This window comes from Epinephelus moara, chromosome 24 (genome assembly GCF_006386435.1).
Source record: "Epinephelus moara isolate mb chromosome 24, YSFRI_EMoa_1.0, whole genome shotgun sequence".
Taxonomy (NCBI): Eukaryota; Metazoa; Chordata; class Actinopteri; order Perciformes; family Serranidae; genus Epinephelus; species Epinephelus moara.
Window position 1 is genome coordinate 20,456,363 of NC_065529.1, and position 27,377 is coordinate 20,483,739.

The 27,377-nt window shown below is 42.5% G+C and overlaps 1 protein-coding gene across 1 annotated transcript in view; it reads right to left on the reverse strand.

Annotated features, from left to right (window-relative positions):
• dlgap4b (discs, large (Drosophila) homolog-associated protein 4b) overlaps positions 1–27,073 on the reverse strand; it is a 31,694-nt gene extending 4,621 nt beyond the window's left edge. Inside the window, exons 1-10 of the mRNA XM_050038879.1 lie at positions 25,818–27,073; positions 25,428–25,642; positions 23,118–23,219; positions 21,300–21,450; positions 18,655–18,910; positions 7,256–7,695; positions 6,508–6,596; positions 5,068–5,555; positions 3,815–3,906; positions 532–702 (exon numbers count right to left, since the gene is read on the reverse strand). Of these exons, the coding sequence (XP_049894836.1) occupies positions 532–702; positions 3,815–3,906; positions 5,068–5,555; positions 6,508–6,596; positions 7,256–7,695; positions 18,655–18,910; positions 21,300–21,450; positions 23,118–23,219; positions 25,428–25,642; positions 25,818–27,005 (3,192 nt within the window). The 5' untranslated portion in view covers positions 27,006–27,073. The remainder of the gene's footprint in view (positions 1–531; positions 703–3,814; positions 3,907–5,067; positions 5,556–6,507; positions 6,597–7,255; positions 7,696–18,654; positions 18,911–21,299; positions 21,451–23,117; positions 23,220–25,427; positions 25,643–25,817) is intronic.
• Positions 27,074–27,377: the final 304 nt, after the last annotated feature.

The following is a 27,377-nucleotide window of genomic DNA, read 5'->3' on the forward strand; positions in this document are numbered from 1 at the left end:
GGATCACAAGACACACAGTCAAGCAACATAAAGCAAGAGCACCTCAGCTGCAGATCCATAAACTTGACACAGACAAACACATAAAGACAAACCATAGACCAGAGAGACACAGAGAGAGAGAGAGAGCTGGAGACGACAGACACACAAACACAAGCCGAGACATTTAAACAGAGACGGAGCAAAAGCAAGACTGCATTCTGTCACATGAGCCAGTGCATCTTAGCCATGCTCCACTGCAACCAGCACATCAGGAAGTGATGCATGCATGCTCAAAGCAGGGCTTTACATTTAAAAACACACCAACAACAGCCCTCTTTGAGATTATTTTTTCCATGCATGCCTAAAGGGATCTCTCTAGCCCCTTTGTATTGGACAGGGAGGCCCTGTTAAGAGTTCATCCCACGCAGGGGGAAGTCAAATGGGGAGGTAAAAAAGAGTGGGAGAAATGGTGGTGGTGGTGGGAGGAGAGAGGCCGGTTTCGGCGGCTTTCCTACCCCAGCCAGGGCACTGGGCAGCAGGGGTGGGAAGTACCTTCCGCTCAGGGGGCGACTGGGCAGCCGCAGACGGCATGGGCTGCCAGTCATTGGACTTGAGGTGGTAGAGCTCATCGAACTTGAGGCTGATGTCCTCGATGGAGAGCTGCAGCAGGTCCCAGAAACCTGCCAGGTCCTGGGCGGTGGGCCGCGGGTTGGCATTCACATTCTGACCAACAGAGGGAGAGGGGAGTGAAAATGAATGAACAATCAATGAATGATGAGGAGAGAGGACACAGTCAGTGTGTAGAATGTCAGAAATACAGTATATTAGAGAGTAGAAAAGCATAGCAGGGTAGGGGAAAGGTTGTATTTATGAAGTCATTTCACACAAGCCAGTATGTATAAATCTTTGAAACCAAGATGTAAAAAATTTGTTAGGTTTGGAGTGGGTAGTCTGAGCCCATTACCCCACTACTATGTTACTACACGTGTTGCTTATTATTCAGTGCACATACTGTACTGCTGTGAAAACGACATTTAATACTCAGCATACGGGCCTTGGCCTTGGATAAATCAGCTTTTAAATGGCTGTTTGGCCTTGAAGTAGCACAAAACACAAAACACAGAGATGCCTGAGTCTACTTTCACTGCGTTCATGGTCATCAGCAGAAGAGATGGATCACGTATGTCAAGAAATCACCCAATGCATAAAATTCTACTCAAACTTATTCATGAAAATTCAGCAAGTGTAAACTAGGGCATATTTCTAAAAATACTTTGTCCTGAATGTGTCCTTAATGTGAGAATCAGGGCAGTGGGTGGGGTATCTGGGGGGTCAGCTTTTGTGGGTCACCACCTCCAAAACCACCCATGCCATTTTTTCGCAAACGTGGTCCTGGTTTAAAAACAGTGGTATTTCTAATCTTCACATCCATTCTGCTTATAAAACTTCCGCAATAGGGTCTATCTGAAAAGGCCAACAGTAACTGCCTACAGTAGCTTCTGGCTGAGGACTGATTTCATCTTACTGTAAATTAACGGTGTCAAAACTGAACTGACAAAATGTCACTGTGGAACTGTGTATTTTGTTCAACTTGTGTGCCTTGGTTCCACTGATATTTAGCATGTTTATTACATAGTCCTCTTGTTTTTTTTGTTGTGCTTTGCTTTAGGTGACACTAGAGTGATGTTGCTTCTGATGCAATATTACTGTCTCCGTTTCCTGCCTTTAATAGGCAGCTGACAGTAGAGAGACGACAGGAAACAAGTGGAGAGAGATACGAAATGACATGCAACATTCCCTGGGCTAGACTCAAACCAAAGAAGTTATGGTTCATGGTCAGCGCCTCACATCACATGTTTACTGGCAGCTTATTACTGCACCACACCTCTGCACTGCATTACTTAGATACTTCACTTACTATCAAGTGCTGCTCTTTCCATCTTGCTCACTAGAGGGAGCCATTTTACAGCTCAACTCTTTTGTCAAGCTGAACTCCAGACCATGAAAAAAGCATCATAACAGAGCTTTGTCCTTTTTAGAGACTAATAAATACTGAAAATGCTATAAATGCTTTGACATAGCCAGGTAAAATAAGGCTGTATGTTGAGTCAGAGAAATACAAAAAGGACAATAAGTTTCTGACATTGTCAAAAAAGGCAATAATTCAGGATTCAGTCACAAAAGATTAAAAATCACAGACTAAACCCCTCACTTGTTTACAAACAGCTGACTCTGTTTGCCAGTCTGTGCAGGCTTTACACAAACGATAAACAGATATAAAGTAAATCCTGCTCCGACTTCTTTTCTTCTGACACAGCTGCAGTGTGTAATGCTCCGAGCAGACTGGCTTTTGTTTGTGCAGGCACCACGCTATTCGTCATATTCAAGACACTGCATTTGTTGCTGTGATGTCCAGACATTTTGGGCAAAATGTGCTTTGTGTTACTATCGTGCTAACAGACCTGCGAAGCTCCAGACAGGCAATTACGGCAATTATTGCTTATGATTACATTACTGAGAGCGTGCTTCTCTGGAGACCTATTCTGCATGCACTGTGCAAAATATCAATATAAGATGTTTAGTAATTGCTAAAGCAGTGAAGGAAATTACACACTGACACAAATATGAAGGCTTTAACAGTCAGGTCATGTATACAGTACAGGCATGCATATAAAGCAGTGGCTCCCAACTGGTGGGTCGTGGTCCAAAAGTGGGTCGCAGGTCCAATCTAAATGGACCGCAAGTGCCTTGTAAAAGTTTGTAAAAAAAAATAAAAATAAATAAAACACTTTAGTTTTAAGTACAGTGAATTTCTGGCACAGAGCTTTTATTTTGAAGTGCCATCTCCTGCTGTAGATTGAGTGACTTACGGACAGCAACTGGACAGAGACAGCAAACTAGCTCAACTATATTGCCAAACGCAAGTATGCCGCTTAATGTATTAAACTGTTTTGAGTAATCTGGACCCCGTGGCTGGACCAGTTGGGAACCACTGATATAAAGCATTCATTGTTGATTTGCCGTACTAATGCCAAATCATTTCTTCACAGTGAAACTTAAACTGTATAAACAGTGCATAAACATAATGACAGCAGTAATCAGTAGCTTATAGTGGACAGCTGATGTGGCAATGTGACCTTGTTTTCTGAATCCTCTGCGGTGTGTTTCTTGCTACCTGACCCGAGCTTGATGACCCCTGTCAGTATCAGGCTACATGTCTGGATTAGATCATTTTGTTTCGTACAGCTTCAGGCTTAGTTTGGTCACCTTCACGTATAATGTATTTAGAAATGTCTCCCTGTTTCCTCAATGACGGCTCCTTAAGACCATTATGACATTATGTAATGCTTAACTGTACCTGTGCATGTTGCGTTTAATGTTTTGCATGTATTCTTGTAGATTTTTAGTTCTTCGTATACCAGCCATAGTCATCTGGCCAATATTTTGGAAGGTAAGCTTCACATCAACCAACAGGTAAAACAGATGGCTAATTCATTTCAGATGTTATAGTGTTACAGTGTCATGTGCTGGTAGTTGGCTGCAATTTGTATAACGCCATTTACAGTAAAACACGTCATCAGAGAGGAATGGCTTATTGGCTTAATATAAGCTCCTTGTTTTTTGTGCTTGTGGGCAACCATGCATTATTCTGTGCAGGCCTAATATGCTGTGTATCATGGCTGTTCCCAGATTAGTGTGAAAGCCTTTATGTGTATCAAGGCAAGCATATCTCGCAAAGGAGAGAAGAACAAAAACACTCTGGGTTCATGGGTCTCAGTTTCATGCCTGTGCAGACCTGTAGTGTGGAGGTGTCACAGAGAGGCCATATACACACCAAGTTTTGTTCACACAGTCCCCGGAACTGCTGAAACTTCTGGGACATAAGGAGCTGGGCACATCCTACTGCACTGCGAACCTTCCCCAGCACTGAAGAGAGAACACAAATCAACATATATAAATAACACTGCAGGTGGTGAAACATTTATGCCTTGCACTGCATCTCCACAGGACGGCATGAATAGGATTACAGTGTATTGGACAATGTTATCCTCTTTAAAGGCATCTAAGCTTATATTTATACTCTAGACTGCTGTCAGTGGTCACTTTGCTCGTCCGTTGCTGCGTCAAAACTAGGACAAACATCTGCCCTGACAAAATCGGGACTCCTATTTGATCGCTGGATTGAAAAGTTATGGCAATGTGATTATAGTGTGGCGAGACCCAGCTCTGGAGTACAGATTTGCATCAGATTTTAATACAGACTACTTTACTGTAAGAAGGTCACACACATAGTTTTTGAAAATAACATATGGGCTCAGGAAGACACACACAGCCTTGTCCGTACAGTGATGTGCGTCTGATATGAACTGAGCATCTAAAGCATTCCTACTGTTTGTTTGTTTATGTGTGTGTGTATTTGTGTGCGTGTGCTCACTTGCTGATGTGAGCACTGATCTAATCTGGAGGTTTAATCAGTTCCAGAGTAGATTTGTGTAATTCTGGGGATTACAGGCCTGCTTGTGTGTAGTAACCCCAGGTATTACTGCCTCATCCCCTCCATGCTGAGTATGTCTGATAGAGTGATTGTAGGGCCCGAGGCAGAACCCCATAAGAGAGAGTGCAGCCCTATAACTGAGCTCTGAACCACATGGTGAGGTCAGACAGCAATAGACCTCTGGAAGGAGGCTCAGGATACAGGGTTCATTCAGAGGGCTTGGACATGTTGACTTTAGCGATGCTTTGCCTGTACATTTAGCTTCGTTCTGCTATTTCTGGGCCAAATAGCTTAGTTGGAAAGATGGACATACATTATGCTAAGCAGAGTAAATCTTTAAAAGATGATTGGCTATACCATCATTTTTTGTTTATGTGAGAAAATCTTCCTTGCACATGTATTTTCGTGAGGGAAAAAAAAGGATTGGATTGTGCAGTGATCACCACAGTTTGCAGGCTGGCCACATAACCTTGTCAAAACTTTGACATAGCCTTCTTCACTGCCTCACGATACAACCATGCTTGGAGGTGGCAACGTTGGAAGCAATCTAACAAAAACACCCGGGTTTGTGGCGATTACCCTGGCAGCCTTACCCTCCTCTGAGAGCTGGTTGTCTTTGGTCTCCTGCTCCATCTGCTGGCACCAGCCTTCCATGCGTCCCGTCTCGGCCTGCAGCAGCTTCAGAAACCAGTGGCCGTCTCTCCGACACAGCGTCCCCCCTCCTCCGCTCTGGGGAACGTTGCTGTTGCTCCCGTTCCCGCTCTCCAGCCAAGGGTCTGGAGGCGGTAGGGATGAGGGGTCCAGTGCTGGGTCCAGACTTTCTGAGAAGGAGGAAGAGCTACTTCGTGTGGTTGAGCGGTTGAGGATCTGCCTGGGCGGTGGGGGTGAAGAGGTGTCACCGGTAGTGTCTCCGTTGTCTAAATAGTCCTGTCCGGGAGGGGAGCTTGTGGATTGGCTGGCACTATTGACCATGACTTTTTTCTCAGAGTGTCTGGCGTTATTGATATGGGTGATGACAGGGATGTCCTGTGTGTCTGAGTCCGTTTCTTGTTTTGAGGCCATGCTACTGGAGCGACTGAGCCTGAAACAAAGGGTGAGACTCACTGTTACAGATGGGCCTTTATGATAGAACAATTTTGCCAATTTAGTTTGCTTTGTCCACTGTTACATGCACAATAGTGGACAAAGAAAACAATAAATTATTCAAGAATAACGTCTCCATTACTGTAACAAACACACAATGCTTAGTTTCGACACTGAGTCACTTCTGCTGATCAATATAGATATAAATAAAGAGGATTGATCTGAGACTGGGCTTTGATAAAAGCGCACTCAGACTCAGTGGGAGTCTAGCTTCTTGTGTTCATACAGCAAATGGAAAAACAGACTGAATATGAATGCTGTCTGACTCAACATCATTTCCATTTCTTGTTATAACTCAGGAAATGCTCACAAGTGGCAATTTAGTCAGATAAGGAAACATTATGGGTGCTTGACTGAAGAATCTTAACCAACATCAGTGAAGGACAAGAACAGCAAAAGACTAGGAAAGCACAGGGTAATAAGCATGTGAGGGATTGTACCAGAGCACAAATGCGTGTACAACACTGATAAAAACACAAGGAAAGGCTGTGTCAAAATCAACAGAGGGGCTCTTGTGTAGCTGGTTAAGTTAATAAAATACCAGTCAGGAGTCAGAACAGCTGCTACATACAAAACACAAAACGCAGCATGCAAAAGTAAGAAAATACAGGATGAAGGCATAAGGGAACTTCCTGGCATTCAAACATGATGAGCACAGAATGTAAACTACACTGCAATAATGTAGAAGAGAAGTTTAAATAGTGTAAGCTCATGCCAGGGATCTATTTTAACACCTCTAATACAACACACAAGGATAGTTTTCAGACAAAATACATTCACATTGTCTTCACGTCTACATAGCTTCTGTAAAGGGAAAGAATAGTCAGAGCAGTGTGTGTGGCTATAATGTAAATTCCTCACGTTGTTACAAGGACAGGAAGAGGACTTACTGCCACCCGTCCTCCACCTGTACTCCGATTGACTGAAATTTGGCCAATGGTGGGGTCTCCTCTCGCTGAACTTCCTGAATGCAGTCAACCTTAGAATGAATAAACAATGAAATTAGCAAAAGCATAACCACTCAGCAAGTCAAAATTAGTAACATTAAATCAGTAATTTCCAAATTCTAGTTGGCATAACTATACAGTTGTGCAGCGTTTTTAATTTTCCGAGTGAAAAACCAAATCATCGGAGGGAACAATTCAGAGAAAATCTGTGTAATTTTGTGCTTCGTTTTCAATTAAGTGTCACGATTAATAGTCACCCTGACTGAGCTCTGTTAATGTGCATGGTCTGCAAAAATGGAGAGAAGGGCTGTTATTTCAGCACACACAGAGCAGAAAGTTACGGCTGGGGTAGAACGCAAATATGCATTTTCTGCCCTCTACGCTGCAGAGTACAGCCAGCTCTAATGATAGAGGGATGTTCAAAAATGTGCCTGCAAGCTAAAGGTCTCATTGACCTTTAGCTTGCAGGCACATTTTTGGGCTTGAGGTGACACACTCAGACATAGCTGTACACCACAACTGTTAGAAATGATCTTTTTCCTGGATTTAAACTCAACAGGAAGAACGAACTACACTTGAAAAACACTGTGACTAGGGCTCTATCTTGACTGTATAAGCGTGCATTTACATGTAATAAGAGCCCTAATTCAACTGTACCAGCCCTGTATAGTGTAACGGTCCCACTGCCTACCTGTATGCCAATGGAGGACAGTTTCCGCCTGGGCACTGGTGCCACGAGGGGCTCCTCTGCCACTAGATTCCCTTTGTTTAATCCTGATCTCAGTGATTCATGCTGGACTACTGCATCACTTGTCTCGGTGGAAGCATTAGTGGTGGTGGGGGCGATTGGATCTCTCGTGGTGGCGATGGGAGTGGGGATGATGTGTGAAGGGCGGGGGATACCCCGGGCCAGGCTGTTGGCACGGGTGCTGTCAAGGCTGTCGGAGGAGTTGCTGTGAGCGTGGCTTGACTGGCTGTTGACCTCCGACCTCCGGTCCTGCTGGTCCAGGTAATTGTCCTGGGCCGACTCTGTACTACTCTGCACTGTCACAGAGATGTAGGGCTTCGAGGTTGTGCGGGGTGGCACTGGCGGAGGCGCAGCCTTCTTACAGGTGGTTATGCATGTGGAGACTGAAGCATAAAAGGGGGAGGGAGGACAAGGGGAGAGAGACATTAGAAAGAGAGAAATAAGGAAAGAAGGATTACAAATAACAGAGGTAAAGATGTTCTAGCAGATCTTGAGTGAACTCAAAACGAGAACGAACAAATTACAGAAGATAAAGCTCGGCCTTTTTGCTTATCAGCATCATTCTGAGAGTTGACTAACAAGTTTTCTCAGCATGTCCATGTCATACTGTACATGAATACACAGGAATATTATTGTTACATGAAAGCTGGAACACCAGCAGACTCAGTAAAGCATCCCGTAAAGTGGAAAATCAAATCAGGCTGGACACTGAACAAACATACCGCTTGACGCGGGTGACTAAATCGAATCACACACATGCACCGCACTTCAAAGCCTTGATCATGAGACAGGTAATGAAATCAGGAGAGCAACTGGTTGGCCATCTCACTCTTTGGACTGAGTATAGTTGAGAAGTTAGAGGAGGACATTTATCTGCACCACACCCTGATGCCAGACCAAATATGCCCTCCAGCTATACAGGATAATAGGAAGGTGCATTAACTATAGAGAGAGAGGAGGGACAGAAACCACTTTGACAAATCTGCCTATGACAGATGCTCATTTCCATTCTCTCAGTGAGTTAATGACTGTTATCAAAGTGCCTGGTCTGATAGACAGGAAAGAGTCTGTCTAATGCAACTGACTAAACTATAAAAAACAGTAGACACTATATGCAAAGCTTTCTTAATATTGAGTTATTTTACCCGGCTTAGTTTCATAGTCACATGGTAGCATGTATACGGGGTTAAATATCCACAGCTGAGCTCCTTACTCCATTATTTCATTACCAGGCATTCATTCACTTATCTTATCCATCAACCAAATCAATTGTCTGTGAGGAGGTCAATGGATGTGTTCCCTTACAGTCTGAAGTGTATCAGTGAGAGCAGAAATGAATGGCCTGTCTGTCACCCAGTGACAAAGTGTGTCAGAAGAGACCGAGTTTATGGGCGACAAATAAAAAATTACACCTGTAAGTAGCTGAGACATTATATTCATTCATCTAGAAGGTTTCAAAAAACCTCTCATGCAGATCATATAAAGACTCAGAGGCTCTTCTGTTGCCTGTACGAAAATTCAAAGAGTCTCTGATGCCTTCAATCGAGAGACCACAGAAATCCCCTCATGCCACGCTGCAGGCAGAGTGCAATGCTGGACCACCAAAACCTATAATCTAAACAGGGAATGTTCTTGTAACATTATGAACCATGCAGCCACCATATGATCCCTTAAACAGATGCTTTATTCGACATCACACTGGAAAAAACAGTGGAAAGCAGACCATAGAAGAGAGTACAGAGACGGACAGACTGTATTTTGAGGACGAGCTGAGAGAAATAATGTTTGTTCAAATATAATAAATTGTGACAGCACAAGCTGCTTCATCAGCCTGATCATTTAATTTGTGGATTCAGATTCTGTATTTGCTGCCTTTGACATTTTTGTTCACAAGCATCAGTTTATGGCGCAGACTGCACCATAATGAGTGAATCAGTGGGACAGTTAATGCTGTCATAGCCTAATATCATAACATCAAATATGCTTCCAATAGATGAAACTGTGTCACACAAAATTCTAAGGACTGCTCAGACAATACATAATCACCAGATCTGAGAAACCTCCGTCAAACTCTCATTAATACTGAGACTGTAATAAACAGTCACAATTTCCTGTGGTGACATCGGAAAGGAAGCTACATGACAGCATTTGATGACCCTCTGAGGCACTGCAAGAAGCAAACACTGTTTATGTCTCGTGTTGCTGCGCTGAATGCTGCAGTCATCTAGGATTTCGACAAAGCCCTGCAGCAAACATGTGAGCTGCTGAGAAAACACTTAAACAAAAGGGTTGTTGTTCGCTGTAATCCACTTCCTGGCTTTATCTCCAATGTTTATGCAACCTCACCTATCACAAAACTCACATGACCTTACACATATCTTTGTGACAGATTAAGGTCTTGAACTGTGAGTTGTCAAACTGATGTTGATCAGTTATTCTGGAGATTTGCAACAGCTTGAACTACAACATCACTACTGCCTCCAAGGTCCTGCTGGTCCTTCTGAGAGCTACTTTAATAGTATCTTGCTTTAATGGATTTGCACCCGTTATTTAGAATTGCATGCTATTGCATTTGCAGTCTGCTGTCGGCTGATATGTAACTAAAAGATCATGTTTAACGAAAGCTTCAGTTAGCTTAGTGAGTTTGTGATTTCCTGTTGCAGATTCTGTTTGTTTATAACAAACAAACAAGAGAAAAAAACAATAAAACCCAGACAGACAATGGCGTCAGTCAAACCATTCCCCTGTGTTGATGCAAGTAATTGCAGACTGGCTCTGCTACTCGGCAGTGTCCAATCTTCTGATCTTTTTATCCTTTTATAACCCACCTGACCTCCTACAATCTACACCTGACTTATGCTCCAATGGCACCTGAGGTTACATTTCAATGAAGCCAAAACAAAACACTGACAGCATCTGTACACAACAGAGATGACATCAGAACCCCACCCAAATTAAACCATCTCCAGGCTTTGTGCCTTCATATCCCACACATTATCATCAGAAGAACAGACCGGACACACGCACACACACCCTTTTGGATGTCCAGCCCTCATTGTAAATAACAGGATGTAATACAAACAGCACTCACTCACTGTGATGCTTTATTGTTGGAACACACCCTATGCTGCACAGTTTAAAGATGGGAGCCACCAACCCAGTGTGCTCGTCAGAAAGCTGCTCTTGAAATCCAAAATATAGCTAGATAAATAGATGTGTCAACTATGGCCTCCTAGTGATATCCAGTGCTGTTATCATTTCACAACAGATCGTGTCCACTCTTGGCATCTTGCAAGACAGAAATCCAGTCGAACAAATCTATGTTAGGAAACCTGTAGTTTAGCAACCACGATATAGTTTGACAGTACAGGCCACTAGCCATGGATTATCCACCAGCCTCTGACCACCATCCTCGCCTTAGGAAAACCTGCTGAGACAGCTTTTCACTGTCCATGTTCCCCCACATGACATGAGATACGTAGATGCTGGGCAGAACAGGGTTGTCACTGTTGTGGCAGCTTTGTGATGTACAGGCTCCAGTCCTGCATCCCAGTGTGCAGGATAGCTGTCACTAACTGGGTGTGAGAGGGCATGGATGTGTGTGTGTGTGTGTGTGTGTGCGTGCGTGTGTGTGTTTGGACCCCCGCCCTACAGTTCTCCAAGTGTCACATCATGCTTTCGTCATCTGAACAGAATTCACCCTTAAGTCTTAATACCACAGAATCTGCTTTACCCACAAAAACAAGCCCCAAAATCATAACTGACAGCTGCCTCTGAGATTAGGCAGCAAATAAAGTAGGAGAGTTGGACACAATAAATGGGCCAATTTTATCAGCCCATTTTAGCTTCTGACAAATATATCAATGTTGTACATGTCAGCTAGGGGTGGGGGGAAAAAATCAATACAGTACAGTATTGTAATTCTGGTGATTTCAACCCCTAATGTTGGCCAAAAAGGTAATAAGAAATACCAACAATAATGTATTTTATTTTGGAAACAGTGATGTCATTAAATATTTTGCCCACCAGAGAGCGCTGACAAGTTTAGCCACACAATGGCTCTCAGTGGACTAGCAATGTTGGTCAGTTTACAACTTTGGTTTAAGGCTGACATATCTCTATAACTATTGGATGGATTGCAGTGAAATTTCGTATGGATTTGGTGTATATTCGTGTCCTCTTTACGTTTATTTTGTCACATTTTCGGTGATCCCCTGACTTTCCATATACCTCCACCATCAGGTCAAGATTGGCCAATACTTAAGTGCATGACTAAACACACCTGGGCTAAAAACTGATCACATTTACCATCAGCCTCAGTTGTACTTTGTGTTTACTGCTAATAATCAAATGCTAGCATGCTAACACCTGCCAGGCTTTGAAACCAATTTTACATAGTAGCCAAATGTGGAATTATGAATAGCGGAAGAGACATCTATGACTCATTTCACTACCGGGATTTGATCCATTTGGTCGGATAACATTTCTAAAGTCTGCAAGAGCCGCACAATGAAAAGATTTAAATCCCAATTCAAGTTAGCGGAGGGCTAAACCTGAATTAAGCTGCTTGGCCACCATAAGAATCTAGTGTGTTTGCTCTCTGGGCCCCACAGGGCAGAAGATCCGTGGAATTTCTTACTCTGGAAATGAAGCTTTTTTTGCTTCATGTGCCACTAAGCAACTTCCATAGGAACAAACCAGGGCCCAGCCTACAACGCTGTGTCCAGGTCTCTCCTTATACATCAATGCCTACAATGGGAAAAAAGTATCTGCTGAACATCAGCATGTTAGCGCTGCCACTTTGTTAATTTTTTTTAACTTTAACGATCCTAGTGTTTGCACCTCAAATAGTCTAGAGTGTTTGCTTTGTATTCCTGATTTGACTGTCACTGAGAGCGCGTCAGCATGTGGTATGTAGTATGGTGGTAGTATGTAGCTCCAGGCACCGCTGCGCCTACTGTACAGTCTCTCAGAGCTTTTAGCATGACTGGAGACACTCAGTCTTGTGTCACACTTAGCACATATATTGGTCACAAATAACCAATTTTAGGGGTTTGCATATGTCACGCAAGGCTGCATAATATGAGGAAAATATGCAATAACAACGTGATAATGATGTTACTTGTGAAAAATAAACAGATGTTAAATTGTACTCTTAGGTTTGCCTTTTTGCTGCTTTCAGTATACTGCTAAAATAAAAAAAAACTGCATGTTATTTCCAATATTCATTTATTGAACCAACTGAACACTGAACTGAACACAAAAGGCACATGCACAAAAAGTTACATTTTAAAGTGCAGCTTTCTACTGATGCTCTCTTTAAACCAACTTAAAAACTCCCAGAGTGCAGTCTTTTATGTGTTTTCATGCAAGTTACCACAAAGTTGATGATAAAAATATTTGCAGTACCCCTACATCTCATTGCAGAGATATGGACATGCAGTGATTCTACAAGATACAGTTTAAAAATGGTGTGCACAGGACAACCACAAACCTGAACAGACAGGTTTTAAACAAGATTATCTACTGTTCATACTGTATTATGGCGGTTACCTACTGGTTTTGCCACATCCGAGATCTCAGCAGTCAAATAAGTGAGAAACTGGTGATAAAATATTGGCCTACACCAAAAATAAAGGCTATAAAAACAGAAGTTTGTAGTGTAGCAAAGAGATTATAGTGTGGAAATCTGATTTCTGATAAATGCATGCACCCACCCAAATTTCCCACAGACAGATGGACAGCAAGTGGCACATGCTCTGATTCAGCCCATTTCCCATATATGATTATCTGACAGAAGTCATCCACACAAACTGCACAAGCATAACACATTAATGTGTGCAAGTAACAGGCAACAGATCCAGTGCTGATGATGCCTTTCCTTAACCTAAACACTCATCAGTGCCACAGAAATGAGCTATAACAAAGGACACGGAGCCAAACACTGTAGCTGAATTTGCATACAGGAGCTGCTCAGTAAGAACTTATTGGTTGCTGTACAGCAGAGAATTTAACAACAGAGACAAGCAGATGCTTTGTGCCAAAATGTTTGAGTGGAATCTGGAGTGGGCGCTGAGCACTGCTGTTTTCATGCCATCTGGACAGTGGTGCTGTTGTCCACTGTGAGCCCTGGTTCAAGATGTGATTTTCAAGGCTGGAAAACAATTAGCTGCATGACGCTACAGTAGCTGAAAAACAGTTTCCAGCGCCCCCGTGACTGTTTTCCACTTACCCTCTCACCAGCATGAGCAATTTACTGCATACTCAAAGATTATATCTTGACTAAACACTCACAAACTTAAAGAAAAACCACAAAAAAGGAAATGCTGGTCAATCTTTATGTGCCAGAACCCACAGAGTTAATTTCATTTTACTGTCTCAACATGAGAAGACTGTGGAGAGATAATTAACCAACCACAGCTCCCATAATGACATCACAGTCGGTAGCACAAGGTTGGGTTTAAAAACATGTTTTGCCTAAAGATTTGCCCACATAATTTCTATAGGAATGTTGCAAAGTGGTAAACTGAGACACAAAGATGGCATGTAATTAAAGTAAATAAGGGCGTTTAGCCATAATTCAGTGAACAGACTTGGGTCTCAGTTGTTCATCTTTGTTAATTTGAATGGATTTATTCCCTCATTGGGCACATTACAGAATGCATCACTCCTCTGACGAACCGTGATCAAATCTGCCTCCCATCTTCATTATGTAATCCACTCCAAGGATGGTCAAACAATCTCATTGACTGTGGGGCAGATAAGACACTCAGGATGACAGTTCCTGTTCCGCTTTCTCGTGTGTCATTAAGCCTGTTGAATAATCCACCAGCAATAATGTAAATTTTAAGCTGATTGTTGGGGTGGTTCTGTTCTGTGGTCAGATGGAGCTGGACAAGAAGCTGGAACAATGAAAGACAAAGGGTGGATTGTGATGCTCTATTTAACTGTTAAAAATCGCTTGCCAAGTAGCCTACTGCCTGCCAGATGACCCATCTGTATTGTTAAATCAATTAACAGCCACAACACATAGACAACCTTGCCTGAAACCATTGCCCCTCCATTGTCACCAAAGCCATTATTCCAATGAATTATCACATTAAATGCTTTCAACAACAGCACGGCTTCAAAACCGCACAGCCATTATATTAAATGTGACCTCAAAATGGGATTTAATCCATGTTGCAATACACAGGCACCAAAGTGGGGCAGCCCTCAAATAATCCTCCGTGAAGGCCAATTTTCCATTTCAGCAACCAAACAGAAGCAGCTTTTATTAAGCGTAGGCAGCTATAGGGCCATTCAAACAACTACATATAACTTCATACAGTTTTAACAGTCCCACTTATCCTGACTCCCATGACGGAGCATCACAGCCATGAGCAGCAGAGCACTTTGTACTGAACACATGGTGGGGAATACTCATTAATTAATACAGTAAAGAGTGCTTCAAACAACACCGCTGGAACAATGACATATCATGAAACATTTCAATCATGGAGGCAAGTTGTGGAGACAGACAGACCATCAGAGATCACTCTCAGAGCTGTGAGACGCACTCTCCTAATTCCCCACACACTGTTTTAGCTTTGCTTAATGATCTAAATTTGTTAACATCTGAGTCTTTATTTACCAAATATTTCTTTAATTGAACATGTCAGACAAATCAGCCATTCCCTCTAAGTTTAGTTACAGAAGGGAAGCAAATGAGCATGGTTAAATGTTAACTCAGAGCTGACAGTTGATGTCCTTGAGCAGTGGGAGTCAAGAAAAAAATTGTAGTTAAAGGGGAACTACGCCAGTTTCCAAAGTCATACATGTAATTCCTATGGTCTGAGGCAGTCCAAAAATATTAGTAAATATGGACAACTCTCCTAAATTTAAAATCTAGAGTGCTTCAACTCAAATGTTTGATGTCATAGAGTATAAAGTCTGGTGCTGCTCCATAGACAATGACATGGGGAAGATGTTATAGATGACACTGAGAGCACCCAGAGGAATGTTCTGAGCATATGAGTACCTTCTCTGTTTCAGCACTGAGAACACCACAATAGAATAAAGCTCATTTGGGTATAAAACAGAAAACAAACATTATGTGGGTCCATAAAATCTGATTCCGATTCAGTGGAGCAGCTCCAGACTTTACACCAGGGGTGTCAAACATACTGCCCATGGACCCCACCAAAGGGTCCAATCTGGCCCACAAGATCACTACACTGAGAGATGCCAGGTTTCAGGGACAAGTTAAACAATGTGTTGCCTACTTCTTGTAAAATTCTGCTTCGGAGGCTTTTCCACCCTGACCACAATACAGTTCTCTGATATAACAATGAATACGTACTGTGACCATGTTTAAAGACATTGAACATTGTGCACAGTATTGTCAATCAGCAGCTTCAGTTCAGAAGAATCTGTATCAGGAAATGTACAGACTGACCGTGAGATGTAGACTGACTGAATGTGGAGTGGAAAAACTGAGACACACTGTTGAAATTGCACTTATTTTTCTGCCATCTCAGGCTGTTGATCTGTTTTGTAAAAGGATGAACGTCTACAGAATGTAGCTGTAATTCTTATCACAAAAAAGGTAAATATTGGAGCTGATGGTACTTATGGGTTATTGTGCAATGGGTTTACTGGTCCAGCCCATCTGAGATCATATTGGGCTGTATGTGGCCCATGAACTAAAATGGGTTTAGCACCCCTGCTTTCTGCTCTATGACATCACAAGTTTGAGACTTCTCTTGTTTCTGGCTTTGAGAGACAGTAGCTCATGTTCACAAATATGAATTAAACTTTATTAGGCCATAGAAATAGTATACAGGAATTCCTAATTTAGGTGGTGTTGCCCTTTAACACCTCTGAAGGTAATGCTCAACAGCACCTGCTGAAGTTTATACTAAGTTGAATATAATGCCAACCTCACACCCACACAGTGTAAAACGTGGCTTTAGTGTAATATACTCTCGGATAAAGTGAATGAAGCTAGAAACTGGTAACGTTAGTAAAGTATCTACCGTTAACTTACCTTACAAGTTCCTCTGGTCAGCGGTTAAAGAGTCCAGTGACTGAACAAGTTAAACTACTAACGTTAGTAACGGAAACACTGAGCACTATAAAAGTTATACCGGTGTTAATACTCACCCTGCTGTCCGGAGGAGACAGATATTCAGCAAAGTGGAGTCCTGAGTTAAAAGTTAGATGATTTTCCAGCAGCTGTAACCGGACTCTGAAGGCTGTGAGGAGAGGAGCCGGGTATGGTTGTCTTTGTTTGTGTCTGTGAGCGCGAGGAGGCGTGGTGGCGTGTCTACTGATGCCTCCAGGGCCGCCTCGGAAAACTCATACTCTACACTTTGATTATTGTACCTAAAAGTTATCTTGGTTGTCCGCGACAGGTTGACAGTGCTGTCTGCTTTTGGTACTTTTGATAGGCAATTGAATAACAACGTGGATACTGTAGTAATGTTATTTTTAGGGACATGGTTTTCTCACATATTATTATTATTATTATTATTATATTGTTATTATTATTATATTGTTATTATTATTATTATTATTATTATTATTATTATTACACAGCATAAAACACAATCATCAAAACAGTTCAACGGAAAAAAAATCAGTGAAACTATAAAAGTATATTTTAAGTTTTCTTGCAAAAAACAGCCGCTACCAGCTGTCAAAATATGATGATGTTTTGAAGCACGACAGGAAAATCAAACTATCAGCATTACCAGAATAATATCTGAAAAAATTCTACGAACCTGAAGGCAGCACATGCTCAGAGGTCTATTAGAAAGACTAATGGGAAAGAGCGCCACGTGGTGGATACTTTACGGTAATAACAACAAGGAGCAGTCAGATGTCAACAGTCTTTGCCTGGTGTTTGATGTGCTATAATAAGGGTTCCCACACATTTTCATGGACAAAATTTCAAAACTTCCATGACTCTTAAAAGACACATAATAACATTTCCATGACCATATACCACACATAACTGTATACGTTAAATATTGTATGGAAATTAAACAGCAACTTTTCCAATCTCTGATAGTTGGTGATGTTCATATTCACTTCACATACTTCAGACTAGGGGCACAGTCAATAGCTGTCCTTTAAAAGCACTTATGTTAGTCTGGCACTGGCTTTCAAGCATGTGGGGAAAATGGAACTGACTGTACTATCATTATTTTATTAATGCTTTTGATCATAAACTAATATCTGGATGCAAGTCTGAAAAAACAATGCGGCAATGACCACTCAAACAGAAGCAGGAACAACTGAAGGCCCCAGGCTACCCATGTCAATTGCTCCATCTCAAAAAAGCAGTACAATTTAAAAGTAGTAGTGGGCAATTGGTATGGAAACATGTTAAATAACACTGTCACATTATTTTCCTATCCCCACTTACCCTGTCTTATTTAAACATATCGGATTCAAATGCAGGGAGAAAATAAGAAAAAGTACACATTAGAGCTATGTTACATCAACAGCTACGGAAACTACACTTGCCATTATGATACATTACGTAGAAGGCCTACCATGGAAGATAACTGTCAAAAAATTCCATGACTTTTCCAAGCCTTTAAAGGAATTGTGATATGCCATTACTTTTCCAGTTTTTCCATGACTGTGGAACCCTGTGTAATCATTTCAATAATAACCAAAGCTCTACTGGCTGACTGTGGCTCTTTTTGACAGTGAATTTTAGATTTTTTTTCTCTTCTGTGGTAGTTCTTTAAGTGGTAAATTGATAACATCTTTTTTAAGGTATATGGGCTGGTTTCAATTTGTTACCTGTGTGTGCAGGTAGGATGCGTTGTCTGTCTGTCCCCAAACGCTGAAGAAAAATTGCAAGCTGTTTCTCCTTTGGAGCTCTGTCCAAGCCATTGGCTATCAGGTAAGAGCCAAACTGTTCTTTCCATGTCTTCCACTGTGTAGGAAGGTCGTCTAGCGTGGGCAAAAAAGGCTGCATTTGAGCTAAAAAAAATGCTGGTGTGTGCATGTTGGAGGACTAGTGGAGGACCAAGGCTACAAAGAGCATTTTAAAGTAATGTTATGGAAAAAACAAATCAAAGCAAGAATTTGGACCATGACTCTGAGTTGCTCCAAAAAGGGGTTAAAACTTTGCAAAAATCATCAATGTTTAATAATTAATTAGTAGATATGCACTATACATATTTTGTATGTTATTAAAAAAAGCATTCAGCTCTAAGTTTGGCTACACGTATCACTGCATCATGGTAAGAACTCTTCCATTTTTCCACTTCATATGGTTTATGAAGTCAAATAAATTCATTCCCAGCGAATTTATCATCTGTTTTTTTTAGCCAGTGACTCACCAGTGCTGGTGCTGTAGGTGCGAACAGTGGTGTCAATCGGAGGTGGTGAGCAGCCTGAGTCTATGGATGCTGTGTCGTCATCTTGGGAACAGCCAGCCTGGATGGCTCTCAGGTAGCTGTGGCTGCGGGATCGGAAGCATGTTGGCATGGGCAAGTCTGGAGGCTCTGGGTTGTCCTGAGAGTGGGAACGGGAATCTCTGTATGTGGACTCGGAGCTGCGGTCTTCATAATGATGACTCATTTCCAGGTCCCGTAGCTTGAGGAAGAAAAAGGCAAGATTAGCAAAGGTAGTGGCAGTACTGTAGCAAAGGGAACAGCACTGCATGAGTGGGTTCATTTTGATCACAGTTGCTGCTGCCAGCACTGGAGGTGACCACTAACTGCACAGCTGTTTTTGTAAAGGGCATTCCCCATTGTGAGACACATCTGATGGGATACAATAAAATGGCACCAAAAGGGTTAAAAGTTTAAGTATTTGGCAATTAGGTACAATAGGTAAAATCAGTGCTAAGCAGTGCAGAGCACAGTGCTCTTCAACCCCAAGCAGCAACCTCTGGAGCTGAAGAATTAAGCTAACATGGAAATGCCAAAAAGATGCAGTTCCTCTAAATGCCACTTGGGGCTGGCTCCAAAAGTAAGTCGATCCCCCCTGTTAGAAAGACCCCAATGTTAAAATGCCAAAAATTAGGGGTGCTTTAAGTGACAGGCTGTCTGTGAGGTGTCACTACAGTCTATCCCTGCATCCATGTGGTGTTGCAGTAATCGTAAAAATGAATTCCCGACTGGGAAAATTCACACAAACTCCCCCTCAAGTCGTAACAAGTTGACAAAAATTTTGGTTCAGTTGCTGAGTTGACATCATATATTTAGAAACTTGGCAGACAAAAGTAAATTGTAATTTGGTTGACGGTAATAAACTTTTATCAGTTCTCATACTGCACGTCAATTTTTTTGCTTATATGTAATGTGTAATACAATAATAGCTGCTGTCCCTGAAAAGTGACCTTGATTAGCTAGAAGTGTTAGTAGCATTAGTCAGTTAAAGCAATATTTTGGTAGTTTTAGGGGATGTATTGGTGCATCATCACATCTGAGACAATATCACTTTGTAATATAAAGCTTCAAACTGTTACCAACGTGTTGTTTAAGTGCTTTGAGCAATAAAATACAACATGTCTTGGTAGCGTTCACGAACACATCAAAGTCGGAACCCGAGAAATAGGACCATCCGAGGAGCACCTGACTGCAGCAAATGAGTCAGATACACCCTTTGCTCCTCCCTAACTCCCCTATATATGGTCACCTTGGGTCACTTCTGGCTCCAAAAATCCAAGATCGCGATGGCCAAATTGATGCCAAACTTGAGGCTTCAAAACAGGAGTCCACAAATGAATGGGTGATGTCATGGTGGCTACGTCCATTCATTTTATACAGTGTATGTTCAACCCCAGTGAAACCAGTGTTACGTCTCCTGCTTCCCTTCATGCTAGGTTTCTGGATGGCTTTTGATTTCATCTGTAAAATGCTTTTTTTTTTTTACATTTCTTACATGTCCAGCTATATGAAAGCTGTCAATTTACAGCAATGAAAGAAATGCCAAGGCGAGAGACATCCCTTTGAAAAGTTTTCGAGTTTGGTTTATACAACAGCTGCATGCTCTGTCTTAGACTTCTTTTGAAGAGTAAGAATCGGCCTTGCAGATGATAGGCTTCATGTTCTGTTGATTGACAGAAACAGCCTGAATAGGAGTCAAAAATGTGTTTGGAGCAAAGTTATTTTGATGGTCCACTGACTGGTAAGAAGCATATAAAGGGGTGAGTGCAGGAGAGGCAGCACGAAAGAAAACGAAGCAGAGAATTAATACACCTACACACATTTTGGAGTCATGGTTAAAGGCGTTTTCCACTTGTTCTAATTCAGCTCCTTGTTCTGAATTAATTTTGTTTTAGAAAACGGTCCAAATTATACAGCTTGACCTCAACAAGTCCAAATTATAATGCATATTAAATGTGTTCGGTATGCTGCTGTGCATGCAAATTAAAGCAATAAATTCCCATATTGGACACATTTGTTGTAATGTAGTGACCTGTCAAGAGATTGGGTGTAAATCCTGTACTAATAGCCTGCACTGCCTCATTTGACTAGTTCATTGAGAAAGATCAGAGCCACTCTGAGTAGCTGTTCATCATCTTAGTGACCTTGTCAGTGGGAGGCTAATAGCTCTTATGTAAGTAGATAAATTGGACTTAAAACTACCAATGTCATTCATTTGGTTCTTAAGTTCATAAAATTAATATGAGATACATTTGGAAAATAGAGATTCTTTGTTCACAGGAAGCTCATTTTATTACTGCCATTCAAGCAGTGTCTGTGAAAATGCAAATTATACTACGGAAATGAGTGTTAGTAGCTCAAGGCAGACAAAGGGCTCTTTGAAACTGACTGGTGATTTGAAAGTAGAGAGTTTGCTTAGAGCTTAGTCATGTTCATTTCAAGCAAGAACAAATGTATTCTTAACTCATTACAAAAATATCATCTGAGCTAATACGAGAGGAAGAGACAAAAACAGACTGACAGAAACAGATTCATTATTTGAAATCTAACAGTTCACATTTAATGCGATCACTGTCCAGCCAAGCACTGACCTGTGCCAGGCAGCTACGTCTGCCCAAGGTGCTGCAGGCCTGGCTGAAGTCATCATCATCCCAGTGTGGCAAGGACGAGACTGTACCCCCAATGCAGTCTAGGTTGTCCAGGCTGCGATTATTGGAGAGCTCTCTGAGAGATGGAAGACAGCTAGACAGATGAAAGGAAAAACAAGAAACAAGAGACATGTTAACAATATGAAATATAGAGAGAAGTAAAGTAAAGGAGATGTCAGGAGTGCATGTGGATATATTCAGGGAAAAGATGGATGAACAGTTGATGTTAAAGGGATGGCTCAGATTGTTTGGAGCGGAGCTGAGTGAGATACTTATTCATAGCCAGTAGATGGTGGTCAGCACACCTCCAGTTTGGAGAGGTAGGCAGGAGCTAAATGTAGAATATTTTCACCCCTTCACCTTGTCGTCAGACAGTTCTGATGGGGAACTTAAGCTGTCACATCCATCTACGTATGTTCTCTACAAAGCCACCAGACTCCATTAACAAAAGCAGAACAGAACACAGGAGCTGCTAGTCTATCACTGCCTCGATCAATTAGTTCGGTTGTGTTATTGTGTGACTTTGGTGAATCTGAACTAACCCTTTGGAACACTAAAGACACACAATTACACAAACAATCTAACCAATTGAAGCAGCAGTAGACCAACAACTCTAGTTTTCTCCAAGGTAGAACTGAATTACAGTTTTTGTCAAAGGAGTCTGGTGGCTTTGAAGAGAGCATAGATGATGGCTTCACTGCCCCGACTTAAAGGGCTGTCTGACGGCCAGGTAAAATGGTGAAAAGCATTAGCTAGACTCATATCTATTGTCACAGTTGGGCCTTTTTTTTTTCTTTTTCTTTTTTAAAGATTTTTTTTTGGGCATTTTTTGCCTTTAATGGACAGGACAGTTAAGTGTGAAAGGGGGAGAGAGAGAGGGGATGACATGCAGCAAAGGGCCACAGGCTGGACTCGAACCCGGGCCGCTGCGGCACAGTTGGGCCAATTTAAGTGGCTAAAATATGTTTTTCTCCTGCCCCCCTCCACAGCAGGACATTGCTTAGCTTCTGTGCCGCTACTCCTTTCAGCCTTTCCAAACTGGGCACCATCTACTGCAAGTAATACACTGACAATGGATAAGTACCCCACTTTAAAAAATCTAAACTATCCCTTTTATATACATGACAGAGAGGCAGAAGGAAGGGAAACAGATGAGGGGAGAAAATGAATGATCAGCAAAACCAGTAATTGAAAGAGAGATAAAAGGAGGATAAGGTTGTTATTCAAGTAACCCCTTTCATTTCCACTTTCATGTATGAAAAATCCATATCTCGACTCTCAACTAATTTTGGCATCAACCATTGTAGCATCTGAGCATGCAAAGCCAGTGATGTCAGGCGACGTGTGTACACAGCTCTCTGTGCCATCATGGTGCCAAAGACAAAGAACAGATTTAAGTTTATTCAAACAGCAGCTCTAAAGTCATATTTTTTTTTACATATTCTTTGTTGGCACACAGTGATAGTAACATGACAGGTGTCATGCCATGGTTTAAGGCCACAGATGTCCCCTCATTCCCCCATTTGAATAGTGTCAAACTCAGCTACTTTTCACCTAAAAGCACCGGGCAGATGGTATTTACAAGCTTAAGGGAGGTTGGCAGTTGTTGGCAGCAGGGCATGAATTTGGCATTTGGAGTTGCCACTGACTTAACAGGCGTCTGAGGGGGGCAGTGCAAAGTCGATGATTGTTAATGATCCAATCGGACAAAAGCGTTTTGCACCACGCTCCTGAGACATGGCTTACGGACCTATCACTGACCTGCTCATTGACCTGCCCAGCTGGTGCAGAGAGGACACACTGTGGAGCGGAGACCACAGGGCATCCAGCTCCCCCTGCAACAAGGTGTAATCCAGGGTTCTGCTGCTCATGCCAATCAGGGTGGAGCAGACCGGAAGAGGGTGGGAATGGATGGTCAGGGATTGGCAGGGGGAGTAGGGTTAGTAATTCAGGCACACTTTAGGGAAGAGTAAATCCTTAAATTTCCAAACACAGACTTTAAAGGGATTTGCAATCTTTTATTTATGTGGAGGTGTGTATGGCAGGTAGGCCTGTGGCTGTGTTTCTCAGGATGATACCCTCTTGTTTCGGTTGAAGGGAGTCTAACATCAACACTCCATCTCTTATCCAACCAGAAATATGCCCACCATTAAAGTGTCATACAGTGTGGCACTGACATTTTGACACTGCAGCCTCCAAACTTGAGGACCATCCTGACAACAAAAACAAGAGCTGCTTCATAAAAGGTATTGTCACCAATGTTGTCTTGAGACTTTCCATCTCTGGCGCTACCTTGGTGAATATCAAAGGTTGATTATAACATAACAAAACTCTAAAAACATACAAAATACAGTAGAGAATGTCAAAGCAAAGCAAGTCAAGGAAAAAAGCAAAATATATAAATCATTAAAATTTCACAAGTTTCTTGAGTAAATCCCTGCTGACAGTCATTTGAGATAGAAACTTAGTAACAGATGTTACTGTGGGCAAAAACTTTTTACCACTTCAGGGCATTGTGATTGTTCCTCTGCAGATGTGCAAAACACTTTGAGCTCTGAAATCTGAGTAGACTTTACAAAACACGACAGTTCTGTCTTGCTTAAAATTGCTTTAGATACAAATGAAAGAATATGAACGTCTTTTCTGTCATTTCATGAAAAGGCACAGTCAACTCAGCGATGTCCCACTGCGCCTGCATCACATATTGTGCAATATGTCTGCTTCAGAAAGCATGTAATTTAAAGACGAGCGAGGCGCAGTGCCAGTCAGTCGGAGAGATGAGGCTGATTTGTGGTGATTTGCTGGTTGAGTGAAAACCAAAGTCAGTCTCATATTATGTAAACTAATGTTGTCTGTATCTAGCCTGTGAATGCTTTGTGGTACCAACAGTAGGGAGGTAAACCACAGCTGAGGTGTGGTAGTGGGGCTGGCATGTGGCGGACAACAGGGGGCCTGACACCACTTAATTCTATGCGTGAGTAAGCGCAGCGTGGACTGTGTGTACTTGTGTCTGCATGCTGTATGCATTAGTGCTTTCCTGCATACAGTGATGGTGAGGCTGGGTGTGGTAGTTTCCTTCCTATACTTCCTATAAAAGAGTGGCTTATTTATTTTCTTTTGATTGTAGAGTAGAGGTACCAATCAATATTTATGGCTGTATGTTCTTAGGAGTGTCTGGGTGGTCTCTGAAAATCAACACTTTTTACAGCCGCCCATTTTAAAGGCACAAATAGTAATTCCGAGTTTATTCACAGACAGGATATATCTGAGGCCATTAAATCTGTACATGGTAACTTTTACAAAAAACATATATATATATATATTTGCTGAAACTGTTAGTAGATTCACACAGCACTAACTGAGACTGACGGTAAAATAATCTTCTCCTGTCTTCTCTATTGCCTTTAAGCACTTCTAATGGCCTTTTTGCACGCCTCGTGACCTGCGGTTAAGCTGTCAAACTAGGCAGTGCTGATAAAATATGAATCAAGAATCTGTTATTGCATTGCCTATTTCTCGCCACAGATGTTTTCAGAAACATATTTTAGTGTACTGTTTAGCTGTAAAATGAGAATGTTTGCTCTAGCTGTTGACCAGTGCTTAGCCCATCACTCGGCTGTTTCAAACATGGCGGTCGGGTCACAAACTTTATTTTTTACCGCTGCTTTAGAGACTCCTCGGCTCTGATAGGTTGTTTTTCTTTCAGAATATAGTGACAGTTTCAGCAACTATGACACTAAGTTATTTTCATAAAAGTCATCAACTGTAGCTTCAAGTTATACATTAAAAAATAAAACATTTGTGTTTTTCTCAGCTAATCATGGCTGAAAATAAAAGCCTGCTTTAGTTGTTCTTAAAAACCTTACTTATGTAAACTTTTAACAACGTCAGAAAACATTAATACCTCAGATTCATAACTGTCTGATGTTTTGAATTTTAGTCATGTGGCTACTTTGGTTGACATCTGAATCTAGGATTGAACCCTAAACATCAGGTCGTATCCCTTGCTCTTAAATTCTAACATGTACTGCATAACAAAGCACAGCTCTGGGTCTCAGTCTGTTGTCTTACTTGCGAGGGGGTAGCTGGTCGCTCAGAGACTGCTGCGTAGCCCTGAGGTAGCTCTGGCGACGAGCGGCAGTTTTTGGCGAGGGTTTGGGGCTTCCCTCTGAGTCGTCACTGTCTTCCATGTCTCCCATGGCCTTCACGTAGCTACCACTGCGCATCCGCCGACATGGGATTTCATTGGCACCCCCGCTGCGGCCTAATGTGCTACTCCAATCACCCTACAGACAGCGGGTAAAATGTGTTTTAGTTATTTAGCAATCAGTGTCACTTCTTTATCACAGTCATAGCTCAAAGACACTTTGATATTTTATATACATGGAAAATGTGTCTGTAAAAATAAATCAAACAAATCAAACTTTTATACAGAACTACATTCACATCAGGCGTACTCACCCTTCGTCCAACTTGCAGGTAGTTGCAGGTTAGTTCAGGTTGGCAGGATTTAGACTTGAGCATGGACCTGTCCAGAGTAGCTGAGCCCTTCTGGATCACCTGTCTCGGCTGGCCCATGGTCAGTGTGGACCAGGACCCTCCTTTCATATACTCACTATCATTAACTACCATTCTTCCCGCTCCACCTAATCCACCACCTCCACTCCCAGGCCCTAGTGTCTGATACTTCATGTCATGGCTGCTTTTGGAGGAGCTGATAGTGTTGTAGCCACTGTGGATGTATCTGCTCTGCCCCCCCTGGCTGTCATGGCCAGTTGGACGCCCCAGAGTCATCATGGCCATGGTGTTGTGGTAGCTGCTCAGATCGCTGCTGTCCAAATCGTCTGAGCTCCAATAACCTGACATGTTGGAACGTGGCCGTCGCTTTGCAGTCGCCTCTGATTTTGTACCCCGATCTTTACTTTTGGATCTACGATTCTGCTTCCCTCCGTCTTCAGTGCTAGACGAGCCTCCGCCACTGCCAGTGGAGCGTCCATTGACACCTTTCATGTTGTGGCTCTCCAGTGACTGGGACTTAGCAAAGAGCTTTTGCACCGAGTGCAGCATGTATCGGATGCGTCCAGGACTGTCTGTGCGTTGCTTGGCGGCAACAGCAGCGGACGTTCGATGAAACTGCAACGTGCTGAATCCGTCACGGCCTCCAGGTAGCTGCTTATCAAACTCCAGCAGACTGGATGGTGCCTGGTTCTTGGTCATATGATGTGATATAGTTGCTGAGCCGCTTGTAATCATAGGTGTTCGTGCACTCAGTCCTGCCATGCCCATACCCGTTCCCATGCCCATGGACACAGACGTGCCCATGGTCCCTGTGCTTATCCCGCCGATGCTGTCTCCAGGTGGGGAGAAGTCAGACTGGTCATAGGAGTTGTAGTTAATCCTGGGGAAGGTGCTGCTGTTGGACAGCTGGTTGTTGAGGGGCAGCATGCACTCTGGTGGAAGGGAGCCTGGGTTGGATGAAGGATAGAGGTGAGGGTCCATGGTGCCATAGTGGTCCATTGTGGGACTCAGCAGGTAAGGGCTGCGTGGGAGAGTGCTGGTCTTCTGAGAGTAGAGGGCCTCTGCATGGCCCGGGGAAGGCTCGCAGGAGTCAGACAGGTGTCTGTTACGATTGGTCCCCAACCCTTTCATGGTGGCGAGGAGGTCCAACCCTCTAGAAGACCCCCAGGCCAAGAAGAGATGACTGCTGACCTTGGAGGTGATTCCTAGATAACAGAGACAAACAAGACAGAAAGACACAACACAAGAGAGGGAAGAGGTTTTAAACTGGTTAATACAGTACTATACAAATCACACAAACACAGACATACACATTCAAACTCAAAGGCGCCTAACAGCTCAGCCACACAAACACGCCTACTTATGTGCCAAACCAGGCTACAAACAGGCTAGCTGTAGGGCTGTGAGGGAAATACTGCACAGCGAATGAGCCAGCTTTCCATTGCCTCCCACAGCGAACATCTGTGTTGAAATGCTGGAAGTGGATGGAAAAACAACGTGTGG